The sequence below is a fragment of the Antechinus flavipes genome, chromosome 2, assembly GCF_016432865.1.
Source record: "Antechinus flavipes isolate AdamAnt ecotype Samford, QLD, Australia chromosome 2, AdamAnt_v2, whole genome shotgun sequence".
NCBI lineage: Eukaryota > Metazoa > Chordata > Mammalia > Dasyuromorphia > Dasyuridae > Antechinus > Antechinus flavipes.
This window is the reverse complement of record NC_067399.1, coordinates 61,204,518-61,228,958: the sequence shown is the minus strand read 5'-3', so window position 1 is coordinate 61,228,958 and position 24,441 is coordinate 61,204,518. Positions and strand designations below refer to the sequence as shown.

Sequence of the window (24,441 nt, the reverse complement as noted above, 5' to 3'; positions counted from 1 at the left end):
CTGTATCCTTAGTACATCTCTCTATTACCTCCTAAAACAAAGCCTACATAGGATCTAGTCAATCTGAAGCTTACCAGCTTAATTTTCTAGCCTCCTGTTGGAGGCTATCCAAGGAAACCTTCTGAAAAGAAAGACTAATTTTCTAACAGGAATCTTGCTTCTTTGATCTCAAAAAACTGTTGGATTAGATTTCTCATTGCTCTTATTTACTTTGCAATCATGATACTTACTTAATATTATTGTTCTGTATATATTCATCTCTCCAGTACCAAGAAGCACTTTACTTAATTGCTTTAGGGAAAACAAAATGACGTGATAATTGCTAATGCATCTTTAGGGAATACATGAACCATTAAGAGATAGAAAAGTAGAAAGAAGATGGAAACTATTCACTTGACATTCACAACATAAGGAATTAAAAGTTACCTGAGATTGAGCATAAAACTTGCCAAGTGATTGTAATACCCAAAAGGTATTGATAACAGACTCAGCAGTTGTAATTTTGGGATTATTCAGTGACAGTCAATGAAAAATTATTTTACTTCCCAAAAAACCCTCTTTATAGTAAATGTATTATTTGAGGTCAAAGGGGAAAGGATATTACTTTTTTTTTAATCTTTATTTAATAATTACTTTATATTGACACTCGTTTCTGTTCCGATTTTTTTTCCCTCCCTCCCTCCACCCCCTCCCCTAGATGGCAAGCAGTCCTTTATATGTTGGATATGTTGCAGTATATCCTAGATACAGTATATGTTTGCAGAACCGAACAGTTCTCTTGTTGCATAGGGAGAATTGGATTCAGAAGGTATAAATAACCCGGGAAGAATAACAAAAATGCAGATAGTTCACATTCGTTTCCCAGTGTTCTTTCTTTGGGTGTAGCTGCTTTTGTCTGTCATTTATCAATTGAAACTCAGGTCTCTTTGTCAAAGAAATCCACTTCCATCAAAATATGTCCTCATACAATATCGTTGTCGAAGTGTATAATGATCTCCTGGTTCTGCTCATTTCACTTAGCATCAGTTCATGTAAGTCTCGCCAGTCCTCTCTGTATTCATCCTGCTGGTCATTTCTTACAGAACAATAATATTCCATAACATTCATATATCACAATTTACCCAGCCATTCTCCAATTGATGGGCATCCATTCATTTTCCAGTTTCTAGCCACTACAAACAGGGCTGCTACAAACATTTTGGCACATATAGGTCCCTTTCCCTTCTTTAGTATTTCTTTGGGATATAAGCCCAATAGAAACACTGCTGGATCAAAGGGTATGCACAATTTGATAATTTTTTGGGCATAATTCCAGATTGCTCTCCAGAATGGTTGGATTCGTTCACAACTCCACCAACAATGCATTAGTGTCCCAGTTTTCCCGCATCCCCTCCAACATTCATCATTATTTTTTCCTGTCATCTTAGCCAATCTGACAGGTGTGTAGTGGTATCACAGAGTTGTCTTAATTTGCATTTCTCTGATCAATAATGATTTGGAACACTCTTTCATATGAGTGGTAATAGTTTCAATTTCATCCTCTGAAAATTGTCTGTTCGTATCCTTTGACCATTTATCAATTGGAGAATGGCTTGATTTCTTATAAATTTGAGTCAGTTCTCTATATATTTCGGAAATGAGGCCTTTATCAGAACCTTTAACTGTGAAAATGTTTCCCCAGTTTGTTGCTTCTCTTCTAATCTTGTTTGCATTAGTTTTATTTGTACAAAGGCTTTTTAATTTGATGTAATCAAAATTTTCTATTTTGTGATCAGTAATGGTCTCTAGTTCATCTTTGGTCACAAATTTCTTTCTCCTCCACAAGTCTGAGAGATAAACTATTCTATATTCCTCTAATTTATTTATAATCTCGTTCTTTATGCCTAGGTCATGGACCCATTTTGATCTTATCTTGGTATATGGTGTTAAGTGTGGGTCCATGCCTAATTTCTGCCATACTAATTTCCAATTATCCCAGCAGTTTTTATCAAATAATGAATTCTTTTCCCAGAAGTTAGGGGCTTTGGGTTTGTCAAACACTAGATTGCTATAGTTGACTATTCTGTCTTGTGAACCTAGCCTGGAAAGGATATTACTAATAAGAAAAATCAGGGAAAGTTTTAGGGCAGAAGACAGGATTTAAGATGAGTTTTACAGGAAGAATAGGAATAAAATAGATGAACAGGAGAGAACAATTCTAGTTGTAGGGAATAGCATGAGCTAAGGCAGGGAGGCTGGTGAAAAGCATCATTCTAGTTTGCTGGGTGAAGAAGAGGAATATGAAACAAGTCTGAAAAGGTATATTAATACCCAATTGTAGAGGGCTTTTATATAGATCTTGAAAAATTTTACACAAATGGGGCAAAATGCCTGATTTATTCAACAAATCTATATTAAGCACCTACTAAACCTGACCCTCTAATAAAATAGCTATGAAAAATTGAAAGCAGTTACAGTCAATTGTCTGCAGAGGAGAGAACTATTGCATTCAGAAGATATATATTCAAATTCCAATTCTGCCAAATATTACTTGGGTAATTTTGTTTTCTTAATTGTAAAATTGGTATAGATGTTCTCCTACATTGAAATTCCACAGTCCTTATGATCTCCATACTCGATAGATAGATGTTAAAGGTACTCATGAGAACTGACCTAGAAGGTAGTAGTTCTATTTTCCAGGCTTGGCTCTGCTCTCTCCTAGATGCATATCTTTGGTTTTTGGAATTGATTTAATCTCTCTGTGCCTCAATTTCTCCATCTATAAAATGAAGAAGTTTAAATTGGGTGGTCTCTAATGTCCCTTTCAGCTTTGTGGCTCACACTGTATATTAAAGAGTTTACCCCAGAACTAGTAGTTCTAGTAGTAGTAGTAATGCGAAAGTGGCAGTGATAAGGCATGTCTAAAAAGTTATAACTTCAGGAATAATACCATTCTGATAAATGGCAATAACAATTCTAAAAGGTAAAGGAACAACAATAGAGGAAAAAAACTGAAGTCCTGACTTAGGAAATTCATTTGTATCTTTTCATTTTAGTGAACTATTAAATTTATAAAGGATAATAACCTTATAGTTGTTAGCCCTGTAAATTAAAAGGATGGCCCAGGTACTATTCATATTAGATGCAATGGAAGTTGAAAGGTATTGAAGGCTTAAGATAAGCACTGAATGACCATATTAGAGATAAAGGTTATTTTATGCTTTAAAAATGCATAATCATAATGTAGTAATAATTTTATACCATTTTACCAATATCACAACCACAAAAAAGAATTGAGATAATTGTTAGGATCAGTTTTGCTGCTTTCTTTTCTTCTTTTTCTATTTCTTTCTTTTAAAAATATTCTTTTGCTGTATGATCCTAGGCAAGGATCACTTAATGATGACTAGGCAAGTCACTTAACCCCAATTGCCTCAGCAAAAAAAAAAAAAATTTTTGTTATGTGGGATAGAGAAAGGATAGCAGAAGAAATGTGAACCAAGTAAATAAAAATTTATTTTAAAAGACAGGAGAATTCCAGCCCTGAAGTCAGGAGGACCTGAGTTCAAATGTGGTCTCAGACATTTAACACTTCCTGGCTGTGTGACTCTGGGCAAGTCACTTAACCCCATTTACTTCAGAAAAAAAAAAAAAAAAGGAGTTTATGTATGTATGTGTGTATATGTGTGTGTATAAAACTTTCCCAGTTTCCTAGGGCATACAGCCATATATCCATTAAGAATTTTTTTTTAAATGTACCTTTCCACTAAAAGTGGAGTAGCAGTTAGAATTCAGGAATGCGGTTGGGACTAAATTATGATAGAAGGTGTGCTAAAGGTAATTTGTTTCCCTTCCACAAGGCAGGGTCGGAATGGAAACATAGAGATTGGGCATGACTGAAAAAGAGAAATTGACAACCTCCATTGGCAATTATTTATCCCAATTTAAATGTCAGATTTTATAAATTGCTTTGAGTTTCTTGAAAGAAACAAAATCTTTAAGTGATTTATTATAGGCTTAAAATCTTATAAGACTCTACCTGTAGCTTTTCAAGGAGAAAATAGTGTGAGAGAAAGAACGAGAAAGACTTGAGATAAATAAGATGAAATAATCATGAAGATGATTTGGAGGGCCTTAGAATTGTGGAGAAGGCCAGAGATTGAGTTAGGAAGATTTGAGAAGTTGAAAGCTAGAGGAGAATTCAATTTAAAGGAAAAAAGGGGAAAGGTTCATCTCAAAGAGAAGGATTTAGTGAAAAGGACCCATAGAGGAGCAGAAGGAAGAACAAAAGATAGGGCAGAGGAAGAAGTAGGAGGAGGAGAGGAAAAGGAAAAAGCAGTAAGAAAAGTTAAATTAAAGAAAAGAAGTTAGTGAGAGAAGGAAAAGAAAGTTCATGATAGATGTCAAGGTTTACTAAACAATTGAGAGTGACAACTTGAATTAATAATCTTCTAAACTTGAGGTGCTCATTGCTAATAACTAAGGAGAGCATGGTGAATTTTGCAGTGATTTGCATCAAGTACCCAAAATTTGTAATTTTTGCCACAGACATACTATTTACACTGCAAATGGTGCAAATCATGCTATTATTACTATAAGGCAGAGCTCCTTTCTAGGAAAAAAAGTGATATCTCCCATATCCCAGGTCATCAAGCTTAGTGAAACATTCCCTTAAAAGTAGAAAAAGAAAAACAAGTAAGCCTCCAGTGTAAAAACCAAGAAGGATCCAAAGAAGCAAAAATGAAGCCTGATCTGTGTCAGGAGATTGGAAGGTAAAAGAATGTTACAAAGAGAAGGAAGGGAAGGGAGGCCCATTGAACACTTGGAACTAAGAGAAAAATGAGGCTGTTTTTGAAGAGGGGAACATGGATACTCTGAAGAAGCAGCATCTGCATGTCCTCAGGGGAATGAAATAGTAGATCCATCAGAACTCTCTGGTGAGAATTTATCCATTAAGGATTAAAAGGAAAGAAAGGAAAGTTGTGGTGGTTGGTGTTTCCTCACCAAACTGTACTCCAGACTTCTTTGATCATGCCTTCATTCTCAAACCTCACTCCAGACTTAGAATTTATACATTAAAAGTATTCTCCACTGTTTCTGCCCCTCCCTCTGGAGGGATGATGTGATGGCTCTGCCAAGAAACTCCATTTATGGAGGGTATACAGGCCAGCCTAGTTGTCTTTCTTCCCAAGGTTGCACTTCAGATTTTCTGTTCTATCTAGTATAGTCCTCCCCCTTTTTCATTTTCATCTTCCTTCCTTAATGTAGTGGCTTCCTCCCTTGATGTGTTAAATTCTTGAGAGCAGGAATTGTTTTTCTTTATATTTGTAGTATTGTGCCTGGCCCATGGTAAGTATTTAATGAATACTTGTTGCTTGAATGAAGCCATTTGTCAACTTGATAATAGTAACAGAGAGGTCTATTGTCTTCCTGCTACATGTATCTAAACTGTGGCAGTGAATCTTCCAAAAGTTTTCTAAATGGATGATTAATACCAACTTCTGGTGATTTCACAAAGTACAAATGATACTGCCAGAAGGAATTTAGAAAGCATTGCCAAAGATTATGAAGTATTAGGCAAGAAACTGAAGACCTTTGAGGCATAAACAAGGGTGTTTTCATCACTGCTACCCATCAAGGATTAAGGACGAGAAGAGAAAAATTTGGGAAATGAAGCTGTTTAAGAAGATGGTGTTCTATTGGGCAGCTAGGTGGTGCAGTGGATAGAGCACCACCCCTGAATTCAGGAGGACCTGAGTTTAAATCTGATCTCAGACACTTAACACTTCCTAGCTTTGTGACCCTGAGCAAGTCTCTTCACCCCACTTGCCTCAGCAAAAAAAAAAAAAAAAAAAAAAAAAGGTGTTCTACTCAGCGCAATAGCAGCCCTTTCTTCTCCACAGTAGTCAGCTATGATTCCTGATTCCTCAGCAGTCATGTTGAAAGGACCCACAATTGGCATTGATCTTGGCACTACTTGTTCCTGTGTGGGAATCTTCCAACATGGAAAAGTGGAGATCATTGCTAATGAACAAGGAAACAGGACCACCCCCAGCTATGTTGTCTTCATTGACACAGAATGATTAATCCATGATGTTGCAAAGAATCAAGTTGCAACGGATCCTACCAACACAGTTTTTGATGCCAAATGTCTGATTGGTCAAAGATTTGATGATGCAGTTGTATAGTCATATATGAAGCATTAGCATTTTGTGGCAGGCCTCTGTACAAAAGGAAGACCAAAAGTTTCTATCCAAAAGAAGTATCTTCTATGGTCTTTTCAAAAATTAAAGAAATTGCTGAATCTTACCTTGGGAACAATGTTATAAATGCTGTGGTCACAGTATCAGCCTATTTCAATGATTCCCAATGACAGACCACAAAAGATGCTGACACCATGGCTGGTCTCAATGTGTTCTAATCATCAATGAGCCAACAGACGTTGCCATTGCTAATGCCTTGGACAAAAAGAGGGAAATATGTTGATATTTGATCTTGGAAATGGTAGTTCCGAGTTTCCATTTTTACTATTGAAGTTGGTATTTCTGAGGTCAGGTCCATGCTGGGGACACCCACTTGGGTGAGAAGGACTTTTGACAATCACACGGTCAACCACTCGTTTCATTGCTAAGTTCAAATGAAAGCACAAGAAGGACATCAGTGAAAACAAGAGATCTGTTTGTTGTCTGTGCACTGCTTGTGAATGTGCAAAGTATACCTTTTCTTCCAGTACCCAGACCAGTATTGAAATTGACTCCCTTTATGAAGGTGTTGACTTCTATACATCAATCACCTGAGCCTATTTTGAAGAGCTGAATGGTAATCTTTTCCATGGCAGACTGGATCCTGTGGAAAAGGCCTTAAGAGATGCCAACCTAGATAATTCACAGATTCATGACATCATCTTGGGAGGTCCATTAAAATCCCCAAAATCTAGAAGCTTCTGCAAGATTTCTTCCATGGCAAGAAGCTCCACAAGAGCATCAATCCTGATGAGGCTATTGCTTAGGGTGCACCTTCCAGGCTGCCATTTTGTCTGGAGATAAATCTAAAAATGTGCAGGACTTGCTGCTGTTGGCTGTTACTCCTCTTTTTCTTGGAATTGAAACTGCTGGAGGAGTTATGATAGTTCTGTTCAAGTATAATACCATCATCCCCATCAAGCAGACACAGACCTTTACAAAGCACTTAATCTAACAACAAGTCTGGTATGCTTATCCAGGTTTATGAAGATGAGAGAGCAATGACAAAAGATAACCTACTTGGCAAGTTTGACCTCATAGGAATCCCCCTAAAACCCAGAGATGTTCCTCAAATTAAAGTAACATTTGGCATTGATGCAAATAGCATCCTCAATGTTTCTGCTATGCATGAGAGCACAGGTAAGGAGAACAAGATCATCATCACCAATGACAAAGTTCATTTGATCAAAGAAGATATTGAATGTATGGTCCAAGAGGCTGAGAAATACAAGGCAGAATCTTAATCTTTCAACATGAAGGCTACTGTGAGGATGAAAAACTGCAGGGCAAAATTGGTGGTGAAGACAAAAGATCCTTGACAAATAAGAACCAGACTGCTTAAAAGGAAGAATTTTAACATCAGCAAAAAGAATTGGAGAAGGGCTACAACCCCATCATTACTGTTATATCTGAGTGCAGGGGATATATCAGGAGTTTTTATCCAGTGGGTTCCTAAGTGCTAAAGGAGCCCCATCTGGAGGTGCTTCTGGACCAACCATTGAAGAGATTGATTAAAGGCACCTGAAGGAAGAGCATTCCACACAGTCTTCCAAAAACTGAAGGATTCAAATTTGTAGCTGAGGCAGTAACAGTTCAAAAGTAACATTTAAGCTACTGTGTAAATGTGGGCATTCTGAATACATGAATGTGTGCAGAGAGAGAAAAGTAAACAACATTGTACTTTATCGATATTGTAATAAACAAGTGAAAATACAATTCTTGCCCGTAGAATAAAATTGTTTAAAATTGGCACCATATACAAAAGAAGATGGTATCTAAGAATGAAATTTTTTTTTGTACTACAGCTTATGACAGGCACTCCACAGATGGAGTGGAGTCTTAGAATTGCCTTTGCCTGGTATCTTTTTTCTTGCTATTCAAAGCTTTTAACCTGAAAAGAAAGCAAGAAACGAATTAGATACCATATGTAACAGTAATATAGAAGAATGGATCCAGAAGTTCATAGAAGACAAAATCCAAGAAAAAAGCAAGTGTTAAAAACCCATGACCTCAGGTATCTGCACGTAAATGTGCAAAGTGCAGCTGACAATCAAGAATTAGAAATCAGTCGACAAATATTTAAGCACATGTGACATTCTAGACACTGGGGATAGAAAGGAAAAAATGAAATATTTTCTCCACTTTCAAGGAACTTTAATTTTATTGGGGAAAAATGACATGTAGATCTATACTGAGAAGCGAAATATATTCAAATTAATATAAGGTAATTGAGAGAAGGGAGGCACTAGTAATTAAGCTATAAGAAAAACTTCAAGTAATAAAAAAAATAGGAGATGGAATTTGAACTGAACTTTGAAGGAAAGTAGAGAATTAGGGAGACAGGGAAAGGAAATATGTTGCAGGCCTGGAAAGCACATATATAAGCAAAGCATGATAATTGATGATCAACAAAAGGCAAGGATGCTTAATTATCATTTTGTTTCTGTTTTCTCTGCCTATGAGGATTATTTTTGGACTAGAAGGAACAGAATAAATATGTCTAATTGGAAATTGATAGCTAAAATAAGTAAGGAGATAAGAGCTCCTGGTGAATTCAGATCACTTGGCTCAGATGATTTACATCCTTGGGTAATGGAAGAATAGGCAAGATGAAGATACTGCCAAAGACCCTTGAAAAATTTTAGAGAATGAGAGAGAGATTGCAGTTTAAAGAAGGACAAATGTATCATGTTATCCAAAAGTGAAAGAGAATGAAATCTGTAGACCTTAGGTCAGGTAGCTTGACTTTGTTATCTGGCAAAATCCTGAAACATCAAAGGGATAGTTAGTGGGCATCAGAAAAGTGACCAGCATTGAGTTCATTAAGAATAGGTCAGGTGAGATTAAATTTATTTCTTTTTTTGATAAGATTACTAAGGTAGATAAGAGCAATGCTGTAAATATAGCTTATGAAGATTAAGATTCTTTTTAGTAATATTTTTTCTTCCAAATACATGCAAAGATAGTTTTCAACATTCACTTTTGCCAAGCCTTGTGTTCCAAATTTTTCTCCCTCTTTCCCTTCTACTTGCCCAAGACAGCAAGTAATCCAATATACATTAAACATGTGCAGTTCTTTTAAAGATATTTCCATATTCCTCGTGCTGCACAAGAAAAATCAGCTCAAAAAGAAAAAAAGAACATGAAAGAAAAAATAAGCAAATAATAACAAAAGGTGAAAAGAGATCAAGATTCTTAAACTGGGGGCTACAGATATGTCCATGGAGAGATTTTAACAAATCTCTAAACAAAAATTTGGCATTTCCTTTAAGAAGTTAAAAAAACCCCATTATTTTAAGAAGTTCACACACTTGTGTCAACAAATTGCCAGTGAGATTCAGGACCAAAGAAAGGTCAAGAGCCTTTGATCTAGATTTTATTTAGCAAAGCATTTGATAAACTATTTTATATTGTTCTTGTAGCAAAGATGAAGAGATTCAGGTTAGGCAATTAGATTCAGAACTGGTTCAATGAGGGGACCTAAAAGATCAATATAATCAGTTTAATAGCCTAGAAGGGGGATTTCTAGTGAGAAATCCCAGTTTAATCAGTGATTTAGATGAAAGCAGGCAAAGTGTACTTCTCTAGTTTGCAGATGACACAAAACTAAATTACATATTGGATGTCAGAATTCAAAAACATCTTTACAACTTGCATCAAATTGAATTAAACAAAATTTAATAAAAATTAAATGTAAATCCTTGCACATGACTTCAAAAAATCAACTTCACAAGTATGTGGCTGGACAAATTTATTTAGAAAAGATCTGAGGATTTGAATGGAGGGCTTAATGAGTGTAGCAGATGTCTGTTATAGCAGACCAGAAAACACATGTAATTATAGGCTGCATTAAGAGGCAGATAGGAGCTTCTTTGCCCTCTGCCTTTGCATGTCTAGTCAAAGTATATCTGGAATGTTGTATACAGTTCTAGATGCCTCATTTTAGGAAGAACACTGAGAAGCTCCAAAAGGTAAACTGTTTCAAGTTTATGCTGTAGGAAGAAGCTGCTGATGTAAGACCTGGGAATGTTTAAGATGTTAAAGATTTAAGAGCAGTCTGGTGTTTGTAATTAGGGATTAAAAGGGTTGTTGCAAGAAAAAGATGTGAGACTTGTTCTGATTGACCTAGAGCAAGAAATAGAAATAGATAATTGAAGTGTCATCTAAGGGAAAACTCTCTACCTGTGACCGCTGTGCAAAAGTGGGATGGACTGCCACGTGAGGGAGGGGCTTCTACTCTGTCCTTAGGGGTCCTAAGGCTGGATGACCAATTGCTAGGCATGTTGGAATCACATTATGTTTTGGATTAGATGATCATGGACATCTATTTCAATTCTGAAATCTGTGATCGTGACTTAGAACTAGGAAGAACCTTAGAGAACACAATGCCCAAGCTCCTTGTTTTATAAAGGAGAAAACTGAGACCTAGATGAGTGATTTGCCCAAGATGACAGCTGAACTAGAGAGGAGATTTGAAATGAGGGCCTTTGATTCCAAATTTAGAGTTCCTGCTACAACCTCAAGTGGTTAGGACAATTTAGCTCCTTCTGAAAGGCTGCTTTTTTTTGCTTCATCGTACAACTGAGTGGCATTCAAGCCCTGCCCTCTATTATATGATATGTAGCAAGTATATTCCCACTTTTAGCTGTGGGACTTAGCTCTTCCAATAGGCATCTTTTAACAGTTTTTTTTTTCCTTAATAGGGTATCGAATATTTATCTTCACTCCAAGATCTGAATTTATATTACAACAACATTCCTTCATTAGCAGAGGTGTCTCGCCTGCAGGCTTTACCTTGTCTAAAAGAGCTAGATTTGAGACTCAATCCTGTTGTCAGGAAAGATACAGACTATAGACTCTTTGCTGTACATGTACTACAAAATCTGGAAAAGTTGGGTGAGAGCTTCTCCCTCCCACATCCCATCCTTTCAAAGACCTTGCTTAACAGCAAAGTTTATTGTTAATTTATTGCCTTTTACTATCTCAGAAGCTGATTCAGGGTATAAAACTGTCAAGAGTGCATTATTTGTTGTATTTATATAGATTTTTTTTGGCAATATATAAGCTTTTTTTTTTTTAGTGTTTTTAATGATAATCTTTTATTTTTTTCTGTTACTTCATTCTCTCTAGTTTGACCTTATTTTATTGTTCAGGGAAAACCCCAACACATTTTAAAAAATGCTTCCAGGCTGATAAGACCTCTGGGACTTTTAGAGATCAATATCAAGAAAAATATATCTCTTCCAATATTGTACATCCTTATCCTTTAATTAATGAGTTAATTACATTGTCTTTTTTGTGGGAAAGGAATTTTTGAATCAGTAACATGGGCAAAACAAAAGTATTTGAGACAATTCTTTCCAAATAGGGTTCACTAATTTCAACCCTTAGACTTGGCTCTTTGGACCTCTAGACGTTAAGCACATGTCTTAACTGAGGACAGAATACTTTAGTTATTTACCATCCAAACTTCCTTTCCTTAGATTTGGTTGCACGTGTGTACTAATTGTTGTTGCTATGATATTCTTAGTGTCTCTAAGAGTTTCTGCTAGTCCCAGTGACAACATAATAGCGCTGTTCTGTTACCTGTCTCTGCCCACAGCACAAAAGAATATGAAATCTCTTCCTGGTATTCACTTTGTGAATTTGTGTTGATGTCATAGGAAATAATTAGCATGCTCAGATCATCTTTTTTGTCTTTAGATGACCGAGTAGTCCGGGACAGTGAGCGGAAAGCTGCCAAACTTCATTTTAGTCAACTGGGCAGCAATGAAAATTTCCTCTTTGATGTGGAAAATAAGAGGTAAGGAGTTTTATCTTATTTTATTTGGTTCTTGATTGTGTGAGCTTCCAATCAAAGTTCTTTAATTCCCAGCAGAAATCACAATCCCGAAATCTTGTTATTGGCATAAGTAGCTAAAGAATTATCTCACATGAGTATCTGGACCCTCCACGTGAACATTACTGTCATCTTGAACATTTGTGTCCCATGTGTAATATATTGTCATGGAAAGAGTGATAGATTTAAGTTTGAATCTAGGTTCTGGAATTTACTTGCTATATGACCTCAGTTTCATCGTCTATAAAATGGGGATATATTTGCAAATTAACTGACTTGTGATGGAGAAAACCATCTGCGTCCAGAAAGAAGATTATGGGGACTGAATATGGATCACAACAAGTATTTTCCCCTTTTTTATTGTTTGCTTGCTTGCTTTCTTCTCATTCTTTCTCTTTTTGATCTGATTTTTCTTGTGCAATATGATAAATGTGGAAATGTTAAGAAGATTTGCACATATTTAACTTAGATTACCTGCTGTGGGAGAAAAATATGGAACACAAGGTTTTGCAAGGGTCAATATTGAAAACTATCTTTGCATGTATTTTGAAAAATAAAAAGCTATATTAAAAATTTAAAAATCATTGAAAACTAGAAAAATTTTTGCATTAACCAGTAAAAAGCTGATGAAACATTTCTTTCCTCTCAATAGGGAAAAAGTAGGTTTGGACAGTTGCATATGCTTCTGTGAGGAAAAAAACAAAAACCAGGATCATTTCAATTTCATATATTGATGGGCTAAAAATGTAGAAATGCTTCAATCGTTTGGAGTCATAATAATGAAAAATAAAAAGAAATAAAACTTTATAAGGACAAAGATGAATAGTCTCACTTCAACAACTGCCAACCAATATTTAGAATTGTTTAACAATTTTTTATGAGAAAATGACTAGTATAAAAACAAAAGGTAGCAACAAAAGAAAAAAAAACACTTGCCATATCTCTTATATACTGTTGTAAAAGCTCTTTGTGAATTTTTTTTAATGTTACATAAAGTGGCTATTATTTTAGAATCAATTTTGATACAATCTATCATCTCTATTATCTCCTTGAAGAGAACATAATGGCCACATTTCTTTCTTCTTAGTTATTATCTTTATGTGGCTGTGAATCTGTGTGGCTGATAACTACTATTTAGTCAGGCAAGGCTATAAGTAAACTTTTCTGTCTAGTTTGGTATTAAAGAAAAAAAACCAAAGGAAAAATTATTTCTCCATGAAGCAAATAACTGACAAAGTTCCAAAGTTGTGAAGTCTAAATGGTCCAATCAATCTTCTTTTTTTAGTTAATATTTATGTTCAAATAGGTCTCATGCATTTTGTATCTCAACATGAAGCCTAAGAACTCAATCTTTAGAGTGGCTTTAAATAAATATTAGGCGACCGTAAGGTCAGGATTCAAAATACAATTTTCTTTTCTCTCAGATGCTTTTTTTTTTTTTTTTTTTTTTTTTGGTAATAGGATATACTTCTGCCCGGAAAACAGTGGTTCTTCAGTCAAATCTAGATCATCTAATGCCAAGGTTCCTATAGGAGTAAATAACCAAAAGAAATGGAATAGCTTGCTAAATCAAATTCTTCTTTCTGTCTCTGTCTCTGTCATACTGTCTCTCTGTCTCTCCCACTCCACACACATATATATTTTTGTCAAGGCAAAACTCTATGCTGGCTTTTTCCAAAGGAAATTTCACATATATGTCACTAATTTGCTGAATCCTACCCCTTAATCATTAAGTAAAATATTATTTATATTTCTTAGTAAATATATGACCCTGCTACTCTCTACTAGCTGATATAAATTGCCATCTGAGAGAATTTAGAGTTACACAATTTAAGCTTACTTTTATATAACTTTAAAAATTATGTTTGACCAAAACTTAGCAATTTTTTAAAGCAACGTTATAAAATGTTTTGACCATAAGATTAATTAGGGATTGGGGAACAATAACAAAATGTCACAATTATAGCAAGTTTCTGTTTAAATGGCATAAAATGAAATAGAGATTTGGCTGTTATTAATTTGATTATTGTAGATAATCAAATTAGTAATATGTCTAAAATGGACTTTTGGGGCCCAAATCATCTATTCCTTCATTCAGATTTGATTTCAAATAACAAAAGAATTAATGAAATAGTTGCCAAAGCTGTATTTTACTGTATATTATGAAAAGTTTGGGATTAGAAAATAGGAATTCTTATTTGAATGAGATTGCCTTTCTGACTGCAAAATGTAGAAGTTTTAGTACTTGAAGCTTTTGTAAGCTAGGTGCAGGTGACATCCAAAAAACTGTTATTTTCTTTTCATCCTGCTTCTTGTGACAGTAAGATAATTATCTTAAAAGTTCCAAATTATTAAAACAAGACAATACATTTTTACATTTGTATTTTCATGCTCACCATTTTTCACTGATAACCCTGCCACTTTTCTTACACTTTTCTCTGAATGTTGTCATGTGAAAATATTTTTATAAGCTTTATTCCATCCCATAACTATTGTCATTAAAATGCAATTGATCTAACAATCCCAATAGGAAAATTAACTGGACAGAGAATTCATATTATCCAGATAATGATATGGAATTGATAATGGACAATTCATTTAGTTTTATTACATTGGAAAATATACCTTGGATAAGCATGATAGATGGTGATAAACTGGGCTCAGAATGAAATAATCAGAAAAGTCTAAATCGCCTTCTATCAATTAATAAATTAACAAGCATTTAAAAGTACTTCCTAGATGCCAGTTACTGTGCTAGGAACTGGGTTACTTGGGAAACTGAGGTACTTTTCAGTGATAACATGCTGCTTGTTTGTTACCAAAGCTACATTCCCTCCCACTGCCTTTCTTTAAAAAAATTTCCCTATTATCTTGGTGATATTGTATAACATTGCTTGTGTCATGTGGAATACAAAGTCTCTGAGGTATACTAATCATAAATGATGCAGAAAGCAGTGATCACATTTTTATCCTAAGGCTATATAGCATATTGTCAGCAATTGCTAGTGGTGCATAAGAAATGTCATAGACACTATTACCAAGGACATGTAAACCCCAAAGCAGGGAGTTGAATATAGAAGTAATGAGAGATAACTGATGGAATGGCTGCCATGTTCAAAGGTGTCCATGAAATGGTAGAAAGCTGAAGGCTTCCAACATTTGAGTAGATTCTCCACAGAGGATTTATGGTTTCGCACAAGATGAGAAGATGTGAGGAAGGGCTGTAACACACCCTGGTAAGAGGGAGTCCCTAGATTTATGAGATGAAGGATCCATTGAAATAGCAGAACAGTTACAATTCCCAGATTTCTGTTTGTTGATCAGATTCTAATGGTTTCACCCTACAACAAGTCCATAGATGAAAAACACTATTCATTGTTTGGGGCTTCTAAATATGCAGCTTTGTAATGGCAGAATAAATCCCAAGAGAACAATTGTTGTCAGCTTTACTTCTCTGGGAAAAACTTTTCATTGCCAATTAAAAATTCCTGTAAATAGGAAAAAACTTGCACTGAGCAGAAATGTATCAGTGAATAAAATGAATATCAAAAAGATTGTCAATCATATTTCTGGGAGGGGCCAACACATGACACATATACATATCAATCCCTTCCTTTGGGTATGTTTGCAAAGTTTTGTTCAGACAGATAAGCTTCTCGTGGTTTTTTGGCTTGTGCATGTTCTAAGCATTTGTCAGTTTTCTACAGGTTGTGGACATTAAGTTCACTCCTCTCCTACTTCACTCTCTCCTGCTTTATCCTGGGATTTGGGGCTTTGCAATTTAAAAAAAAAAACATTCTGAATAACATATGCTTTTTTGTCTATTTCTGAAACCAGTAATTTTTTTTGAATTTGATAGGTTTGTTCCTGAAAACTTTTATGTATTTATATTTTTGTAAATAAAATCCCTGTGATGAATCTTTTTGTAAAATGATTTATCATCTTTTAGATTTATCTCTTTTGTGGATTCAGATTTTCATATCTGGGATTTATGTGAAGCAGGGATACATATACATTATAAAAAATTGCTTTCATTCCAATATCATAAGTGATTACAAAACATTTATCATGAGGGAAAAATATTATCCAGGTATAGGGTTATATTTAGAAATGATTTTATTAATGGACTTAAGAAATATTCACGGTATACATTAAAACGTAACTGGAGGTAGGAAATTTTCCCCCCAAAACCTTAGTGTCCCCAAATAGATAGTGCTCCTCCAAAATCCCAACCTGACTACATCCTTGGCCAGATGCTTAGTATTAATGTTAATATTAGCTTTCTAACATTCCCTTGCTTTTATTTTCATGAAAATACATGAAAAACAAAATATTTTCTTTATTTCTCTAAACTAATAACTACAAATTGTCTTTTCTTTGGATAATATTTCAGTTTTTAGACATCAACTCTTTTTCTTTCTATAAATTGAGTGTTTGTTTATATTCTAACTATACCACTCTTTTAGAACCTTTGTCTCTATAGCAGAACCATGGTGGAATGAAAAGAGGCTTGGAGACTTTGAGGTCTTGAACCCTGATTCTGCTAGTTGTTTGCATTACATACCACATAGGATAACTGCCTGCTTCTTAACTTCCTTATTTCTGTCAAGGGTGGCACCTAGTCCTTCAGGTTTGCCATACTAGAGCCTTCCTCCACTCCTCATACTTCCACATCCTGCCAATCTAGGCAGTTGCCAAGCTTTATTACTTTCACCTGTGCAGCCTTTCTCCCATTCATCCATCCATCCATGCATCCATCCATTCCCCTCTTCTTCAGCTATTAGAACACCATTCTAGTTCATGCCCTCATCACCTCTTATTGTTTCTACCTCTACAGCAAGGTATTGTGTGTGTGTGTGTGTGTGTGTGTGTGTGTGTGTGTGGGCGTGGGCATAAAATATATTTTGAAGGTAATCAGGGATTCCAAAAAGTTGAGATGTGGAAGGAGGGCATTCCAGACTTGGAAAATAGCCCGTGTCCAAGCATGGTGACAGAACATGAAGTGTAACAGCAAGAACATGGGTTTGGCTGGACTATAGAATTTATGGGAAGGGGGGGGGGGGAGAAAGAATACAGTTATCCCTTTCATATCTAGTGGGGGAAAGTCCATGTACAATTTTTTGACTCTCCCTTTGTACCAAAGAAATCTGAATTATTAAAGATGAATATGTTGATATGATATAGTACTATATCTATTTTTTATGTATTTCTGAATTTCTAAATTTTTTCTGTGTCATCTGATGACTTTTGAGTGCTGTCTGTGGCTTCTGCAACACCCCCTCTCCCCATAATTCTCATTTAATTTTCTATGTTGACTCACAATATATCAAAACTATGATAGGGAAAGTCTTGATGGGAAAAGGATAACTGAAATGTGTCCAAAGTGGAAAGACCAGGTAATGAAGTTTTAAAGGCCAAATAAATGTTTATGTTTGATCTTAGAAATCAGTAGAGACACTAGGTGGCGCCTTAAAGTGCCACAATATGTGATTGGTTAACCCTGTTTGCTTCCGTTTCCTCATCTATTGAATGAGCTGGAGGAGACAATGGCAATCCCTTCAGTATCTTTGCCAAGAAAACTCCAAATGCGGTCATGAAGAGTTGTACGTGACTGAAAAATGGCTCAAAAACAACAAAGAGGTCAATAAACTTCTGGTCTATATAACATAAGTGGATCTGGGTTTTTCAAAAACACTGGCAGCTGGGTAGAAGATAGATTAGAGAGGGGAGAAACTAATAAGAGCCAAAATTATAAAAGTGGGGAGGGGGGGGAAAGAGCAAAAAGATTATCTGTGAAAGATAGCCTCTGTAGGGAAATAGAAATAATATCTGATGACTGCATATGTGGAATGAGAGTGAGTTTTCAAAAATTTGATGATCATGAATTCATATGTATTTTTGTTAGAAATTCTTTTTTACTTTAGAAACCTCTTTTGTGATTTTTAAAGCATTATAATATGGCAACTCTAGGGAGAAAACCTTGAAAAACTGTGTGATGGATGAAAGGTCACCAACAAAACTTGAAACAGATGTTGATAACCGGATTGAAACAGGTATGTTTCTCTCTGAAGTTAAAAAGTAATAAATCTTATTTAGTTTGAATAGGTTTGGTTTTGAAAAGTTTGAAATTCTCAGTCTGTAACATATTTTTAATATTTCTTGCTGCCTGTTTGTCTGGGAAAATGGCCATGAATTGAAGTCAGTGAGCATCTAGCATCTTATTGTATAGTTTTGATTTCAAGTTCATAATATTTTATGCAAGATAAATCATATCTGATCTCTCCTGCTTTTAGGCTGATATGTGGAAAAAAATTTAGTGTATAGTCCTGGAAATTAGATTTCTATACATATTAAGATATAATGTAATTGCTTTTACTTGGCTGAGCTAAACTGCTGCTCTCAGAAATTTCCTCCATGAACTAATGAAGCATTCCAAAGTGCTCAAGCTATTGGGAAGTAATTGCTTTACTGGACAAAGTGCCATTTCTGGAGGCCCTGAGAAGCTTTAATTGTTGACTTGGTTTTACTTCTTTTAAACGAATTCACATTGTTGCTTTGAAAGGTTTTCTTTCCGCTGAAAATCATATTTGTGCCAAATCCCTGGAGTAGGCTCACTGCAAGCACTATTAGTAATCAGACATGGCTAACAAAGTTATAAACTATTACTGCCATGTCATAGAGTTAACAGTATTGTCTGGAGAATAGTTCTTGTTAGTCTGGTGGTTTCTATAGAGTTTTATTTCCCCCTACACTGCATAAGGAAGCACTGTGATCCTGGTTTATTTCTTGCTTTTCTTAAAGACTCACTTATTTTTATATCTATTGCTAATCCTGTCCTTTCTCCTAATGTCTCAGTATGCACACTTCATAGGAACTGGTTTTCAGATCTCTTCTCTCTCCACTCTTGTAACTTCAACTATGATTTCTGTGTGAATGATAGCCAAATCTCCCAAGCCCTGATCTCTCCTGAACTTTAGTGCCATATTCCTAATGGAATTTTCCCATATTCCTGCTGCATAACTCCAGTTCAACATCTTGTCAGCACTTTGGTGTTCAATGTACATAAAATCCAATCAATTTTTTCCAATCTGTACTATAAGAAGTTTACCCTGGGATGACCTATTATTTTTTTTAATTTAATAATACTTTATATTGACAGAATCCATGCCAGGGTAATTTTTTTACAACATTATCCCTTGCACTCATTTCTGTTCCGATTTTTCCCCTCCCTCCCTCCACCCCCTCCCCTAGATGGCAAGCAGTCCTATATATGTTGGATATGTTGCAGTATATCCTAGATACAATATATGTTTGCAGAACCGAACAGTTCTCTTGTTGCATAGGGAGAATTGGATTCAGAAGGTAAAAATAACCCGGGAAGAAAAACAAAAATGCAGATAGTTCACATTCGTTTCCCAGTGTTCTTTCTTTGGGTGTAGCTGCTTCTGTCCATCATTTATCAATTGAAACTCAGTTAGGTCTCTTTGTCTAAGAAATCCACTTCCATCAGAATACATCCTCATACAGTATCATTGTTTTTTTTTTTTTTTTTTTTTTTTTGTTGTCAATGTATTTTTTTTTTATTTTTTTTTTAAATTTTATTTTATTTAATAATAACTTTGTATTGACAGAATCCATGCCAGGATAATTTTTACACGACATTATCCCTTGCAATCACTTATGTTTCGTTTTTTCCCCTCCCTCCCTCCTCCCCCCCCCAAGATGGCAAGCAGTCCTATATATGTTAAATATGTTGCAGTATATCCTAGATACAATACATATTTGCAGAACCGAACAGTTCTCCCGTTGCACAGGGAGAATTGGATTCAGAAGGTAAAAATAACTCAGGAAGAAAATCAAAAATGCAAATAGTTCACATTCATTTCCCAGTATTCCTTCTTTGGGTGTAGCTGTTTCTGTCCATCATTTCTCCAATGAAACTCAGTTAAGTCTCTTTGTCAGAGAAATCCACTTCCATCAGAATACATCCTCATACAATATCGTTGTCAAAGTGTATAATGACCTCCTGGTTCTGCTCATCTCACTTAGCATCAGTCCATGTAGGTCTCTCCAAGCCTCTCTGTATTCATCCTGCTGGTCATTCCTTACAGAGCAATAATATTCCATAACATTCATATACCACAATTTACCCAGCCATTCTCCAATTGATGGGCATCCATTCATTTTCCAGTTTCTAGCCACTACAAACAGGGCTGCTACAAACATTTTGGCACATACAGGTCCCCTTCCCTTTTTTAGTATCTCTTTGGGGTATAAGCCCAATAGAAACACTGCTGGATCAAAGGGTATGTACAGTTTGATAACTTTTTGGGCATAATTCCAGATCGCTCTCCAGAATGGCTGGATTCGTTCACAACTCCACCAACAATGCATCAGTGTCCCCGTTTTCCCGCATCCCTTCCAACATTCATCATTATTTTTTCCTGTCATCTTAGCCAATCTGACAGGTGTGTAGTGATATCTCAGAGTTGTCTTAATTTGCATTTCTCTGATCAATAGTGATTTGGAACACTCTTTCATGTGAGTGGTAATAGTTTCAATTTCTTCATCTGAAAATTGTCTATTCATATCCTTTGACCATTTATCAATTGGAGAATGGCTTGATTTTTTATAAATTTGAGTCAGTTCTCTATATATTTTGGAAATGAGGCCTTTATCAGAACCTTTAATTGTAAAGATGTTTTCCCAGTTTGTTACTTCCCTACTAATCTTGTTTGCATTCGTTCTGTTTGTACAAAGGCTTTTTAATTTGATATAATCAAAATTTTCTATTTTGTGATCGGTAATGGTCTCTAGTTCATCTTTGGTCACAAATTTCTTTCTCCTCCACAAGTCTGAGAGATAAACTATCCTATGTTCCTCTAATTTATTTATAATCTCGTTCTTTATGCCTAGGTCATGGACCCATTTTGATCTTATCTTGGTATGTGGTGTTAAGTGTGGGTCCTTGCCTAATTTCTGCCATACTAATTTCCAGTTATCCCAGCAGTTTTTATCAAATAATGAAATCTTATCCCAAAATTTAGAATCTTTGGGTTTGTCAAACACTAGATTGCTATAGTTGACTATTCTGTCTTGTGAACCTAACCTTTTCCACTGATCAACTAATCTATTTCTAAGCCAATACCAAATGGTTTTGGTGACTGCTGCTTTATAATATAATTTTAGATCAGGTACAGCTAGACCACCTTCATTTGATTTTTTTTTCATTAATTCCCTTGAGATTCTCGACTTTTTATTGTTCCATATGAATTTTGTTGTTATTTTTTCTAAATCATTAAAATATTTTCTTGGAAGTCTGATTGGTATAGCACTAAATAAATAGATTAGTTTAGGGAGTATTGTCATCTTTATTATATTTGCTCGGCCTATCCAAGAGCACTTAATATTTTTCCAATTATTTAAGTCTGACTTTATTTGTGTGAAAACTTTTTTGTAATTTTGCTCATATAATTCCTGACTTTCCTTTGGTAGGTAGATTCCCAAATATTTTATGCTATCAACAGTTATTTTGAATGGAATTTCTCTTTGTATCTCTTGCTCTTGGATTTTGTTGGTGGTGTATAAGAATGCTGAGGATTTATGGGGATTTATTTTGTATCCTGCTACTTTGCTAAAATTATGAATTATTTCTAATAGCTTTTTAGTAGAATCTCTGGGGTTTTCTAGGATACAGTATCATTGTTGAAGTGTATAATGATCTCCTGGTTCTGCTCATTTCACTCAGCATCAGTTCATGTAAGTCTCGCCAGTCCTTTCTGTATTCATCCTGTTGGTCATTTCTTACAGAACAAAAATATTCCATAACATTCATATACCGCAATTTACCCAGCCATTCTCCAATTGATGGGCATGGGATGACCTATTATTAAGAAATTTTGCTGACTCTTTGTAATCACTTTTTATATTCTCATCAACCATTCTGTTCATTATAGAAACATAAATTTAGATATAAATTAGAGGTGGAAGGGATCTTACTTAAGTAAGCACCATCTAGTACAACTCTCTCTTCCAAAGTTGAGAGAGCACAGGCTGAGTTTAGTGACTTGCTTATGGTCACACAGCTAAAAAGTGTTTGAACCACTAGAATCAAAGTTTTGCTCACTGGCCAGTTAATACTACTTAGAACTATTCTTTTCCCTTTTTTTTTGTTGTTGAAGACTCTGGCTGTCTCTCCTCCTTTGATTTTGTGGTACCTCTCCCATATTCTAGGATCTTTTAGGTATTCTTGGAAGTAATTCAGTGTTCAAAAATGCAGCTCAACAGGTGATTAGCTTGTCATCCCTAAGTCATTCTCTTACTGTTCGTTTACTTGTCTTCGATCTCATGCCCCCAGTAACCATTTTTGTTCTGTCACCTTCCTGTCTTCCCAGAGCAGAAGTCCCTCCTTGATGTTCCTCTTCTTCCCCCTGCATTTCCCTCAGCCTTCTTTTCCAATCCCCATGCCCATTATTAGTCTTTTTCTGCACCCCACTGTGGGTTAATGTATTGTATCAGCATTGCTCCTGGGAGGATTGGTATTTGGGAGGGAGGTGAATACTGAAGCTTGGGAGTCTTCTGGAACTTTCTCTCTACAGGGTCTCACTCTTGTTTTCTATCCCTAAACATATCTTGTTATCTTCACAATCTGACACTTGTCTGCTTTTCCAGGCTCATTCCAGGCTTTTTACACATTCTGGGTTCCAATCAAACTGATCTATTGGTTGTTTTCCAGACTTGGCATCATTACAGTGATCTTTCATCTGCACGTCTGGACAGACAGCCCACTATACCTAGAATATACTTGCTCCTTTAAAGTTCTGCTCAACTCTACTAGCTACAGGAAATCTTTCTTGATCCCCTAGTTATCAATGCTCTATTGCTGCTCAATTAATCCTGTATAAACTTTTTGTCTGTTTACTTGAGTTATGTAGAATGCAGACCTTTTCAGGTCAGGGACTATTCCTCAGTTTTGCTGTTGAATCCCCAGCACCTGGCATAGTACTTCACAAGCAATCGGCAATCAATAAATACTTTGGAATTGGGTGAGAATATTGACCCGTTCTATCATAAGGCTGTGAAGAAAGCACTTTGTAATCCTTAAAACACTATGAAAATTAGTGTTATTTACTGAGTATCTACTATCTATCACCTGGCAGGATAAGTTACCAGACACTGACATCCTTTCTCTAATTAAACTACCAAGCATTCCAACTCTACTGCAGAGAGCACAACTCTACTGGACTGGCCACATTTTTCAAGTGACAAATGTCCATTTGTCAAAAAAGTATTTTATGAAGAACTCACACAGGGTAAGCACTCACAAGATGGTCAGAAAAAGTAATATAAGGACACTCTCAAAGTCTCTCTTAGAATTTTAGAATCAATTGGATGACATGGGAGACATCCAATATGGTGTACTCTCATTAGAGAAGGTGCTGTGCTCTATGAACAAAGCAGAATTGAATTAGCCCAAAAGAAAAGTGAGATGTGCACAATTAAAGAAGTTACCCCAAATGTTCAAAGGGTCTATTTGTGTCCAACCTGAGGTGGAGCATTCCAAGCTAATGTTGGTCTAATCAGCCACAGTCAGACACTGTAACTCAACTGCGGCCTCAGAGATGTCCTTGGGTTGCTGCCAGGCTCATTCCTTGTGCTCTTGATTCCATCCTTCTCTTGTTACCTTTGAGAGTTTTTCCAGTAGATCATTCCCCTCTCATCTTCTGTCTCTTTCTGTCTTTTGGTTTCTTCCCTCTAGCCTGTGAACACACTTAAGTCTTCTACATCCTTTAAAAAAGACAGACCACTTCATCTGAGCCTGCTGTCCTCTCAAGCTATTGTCTTTTCTCTTTCATCATTTATTTTTAGAAACAGGCCATCTCTCTGCCTTCACTTACCCATTACCTACTTCCTTCTTAACTTCCTGAAAACTGCCTTACCTCTTTTCTCCATTATAAAGTCTGAAAAGTAACCAAAGAGCTCTATTGCTAAATACAAAGGCCCTGTCTTATTGGCCCTTGGCATTGTTGAGGCCAGTGGCCTCCTCCTCTTCCTGGCCACTTTCTTGTACTGAGACGTCTATAATATTCTTCTAGATTCTGCTGCTAGTCACATCCTATTTCTTTGCATCCCTGATACACAGTGCCCTGAACATAGTAGATAATTAATGTTATTTATATTGAATACCAAACCATTATGGGGGGAAAAAGCAGCAGAACAATATGCACAAGCTTGAGTCAGTTGAATGACACAGATGTCAAGAGTGGTTCAGAAAGTTAAATGTGTTGGAATCTTTACAAAGTGTTAACTCATTAGAGTTGGTAGAGACAATAATTATCTAATTTAGCATAGTTCGATATCATTGATCTGATCTTACAAGGA

General features: G+C 35.7%; 1 protein-coding gene, 1 long non-coding RNA gene and 1 pseudogene across 3 annotated transcripts in view; 2 read left to right on the top strand and 1 right to left on the bottom strand.

The window, feature by feature from the left end:
• LRRC36 (leucine rich repeat containing 36) overlaps positions 1–24,441 on the top strand; it is a 59,043-nt gene that overhangs the window by 3,735 nt on the left and 30,867 nt on the right. Inside the window, exons 3-5 of the mRNA XM_051975008.1 lie at positions 10,925–11,117; positions 11,925–12,024; positions 18,031–18,113. Of these exons, the coding sequence (XP_051830968.1) occupies positions 10,925–11,117; positions 11,925–12,024; positions 18,031–18,113 (376 nt within the window). The remainder of the gene's footprint in view (positions 1–10,924; positions 11,118–11,924; positions 12,025–18,030; positions 18,114–24,441) is intronic.
• LOC127547900 (heat shock cognate 71 kDa protein-like) lies at positions 5,538–7,736 on the top strand (annotated as a pseudogene).
• The window catches only part of LOC127547910 (uncharacterized), a 351,717-nt gene continuing 346,916 nt past the window's right edge, over positions 19,641–24,441 (bottom strand). For both annotated transcript variants that reach the window (XR_007950291.1, XR_007950290.1), the window contains one exon: positions 19,641–20,164. This is a non-coding gene — a long non-coding RNA (uncharacterized LOC127547910). The remainder of the gene's footprint in view (positions 20,165–24,441) is intronic.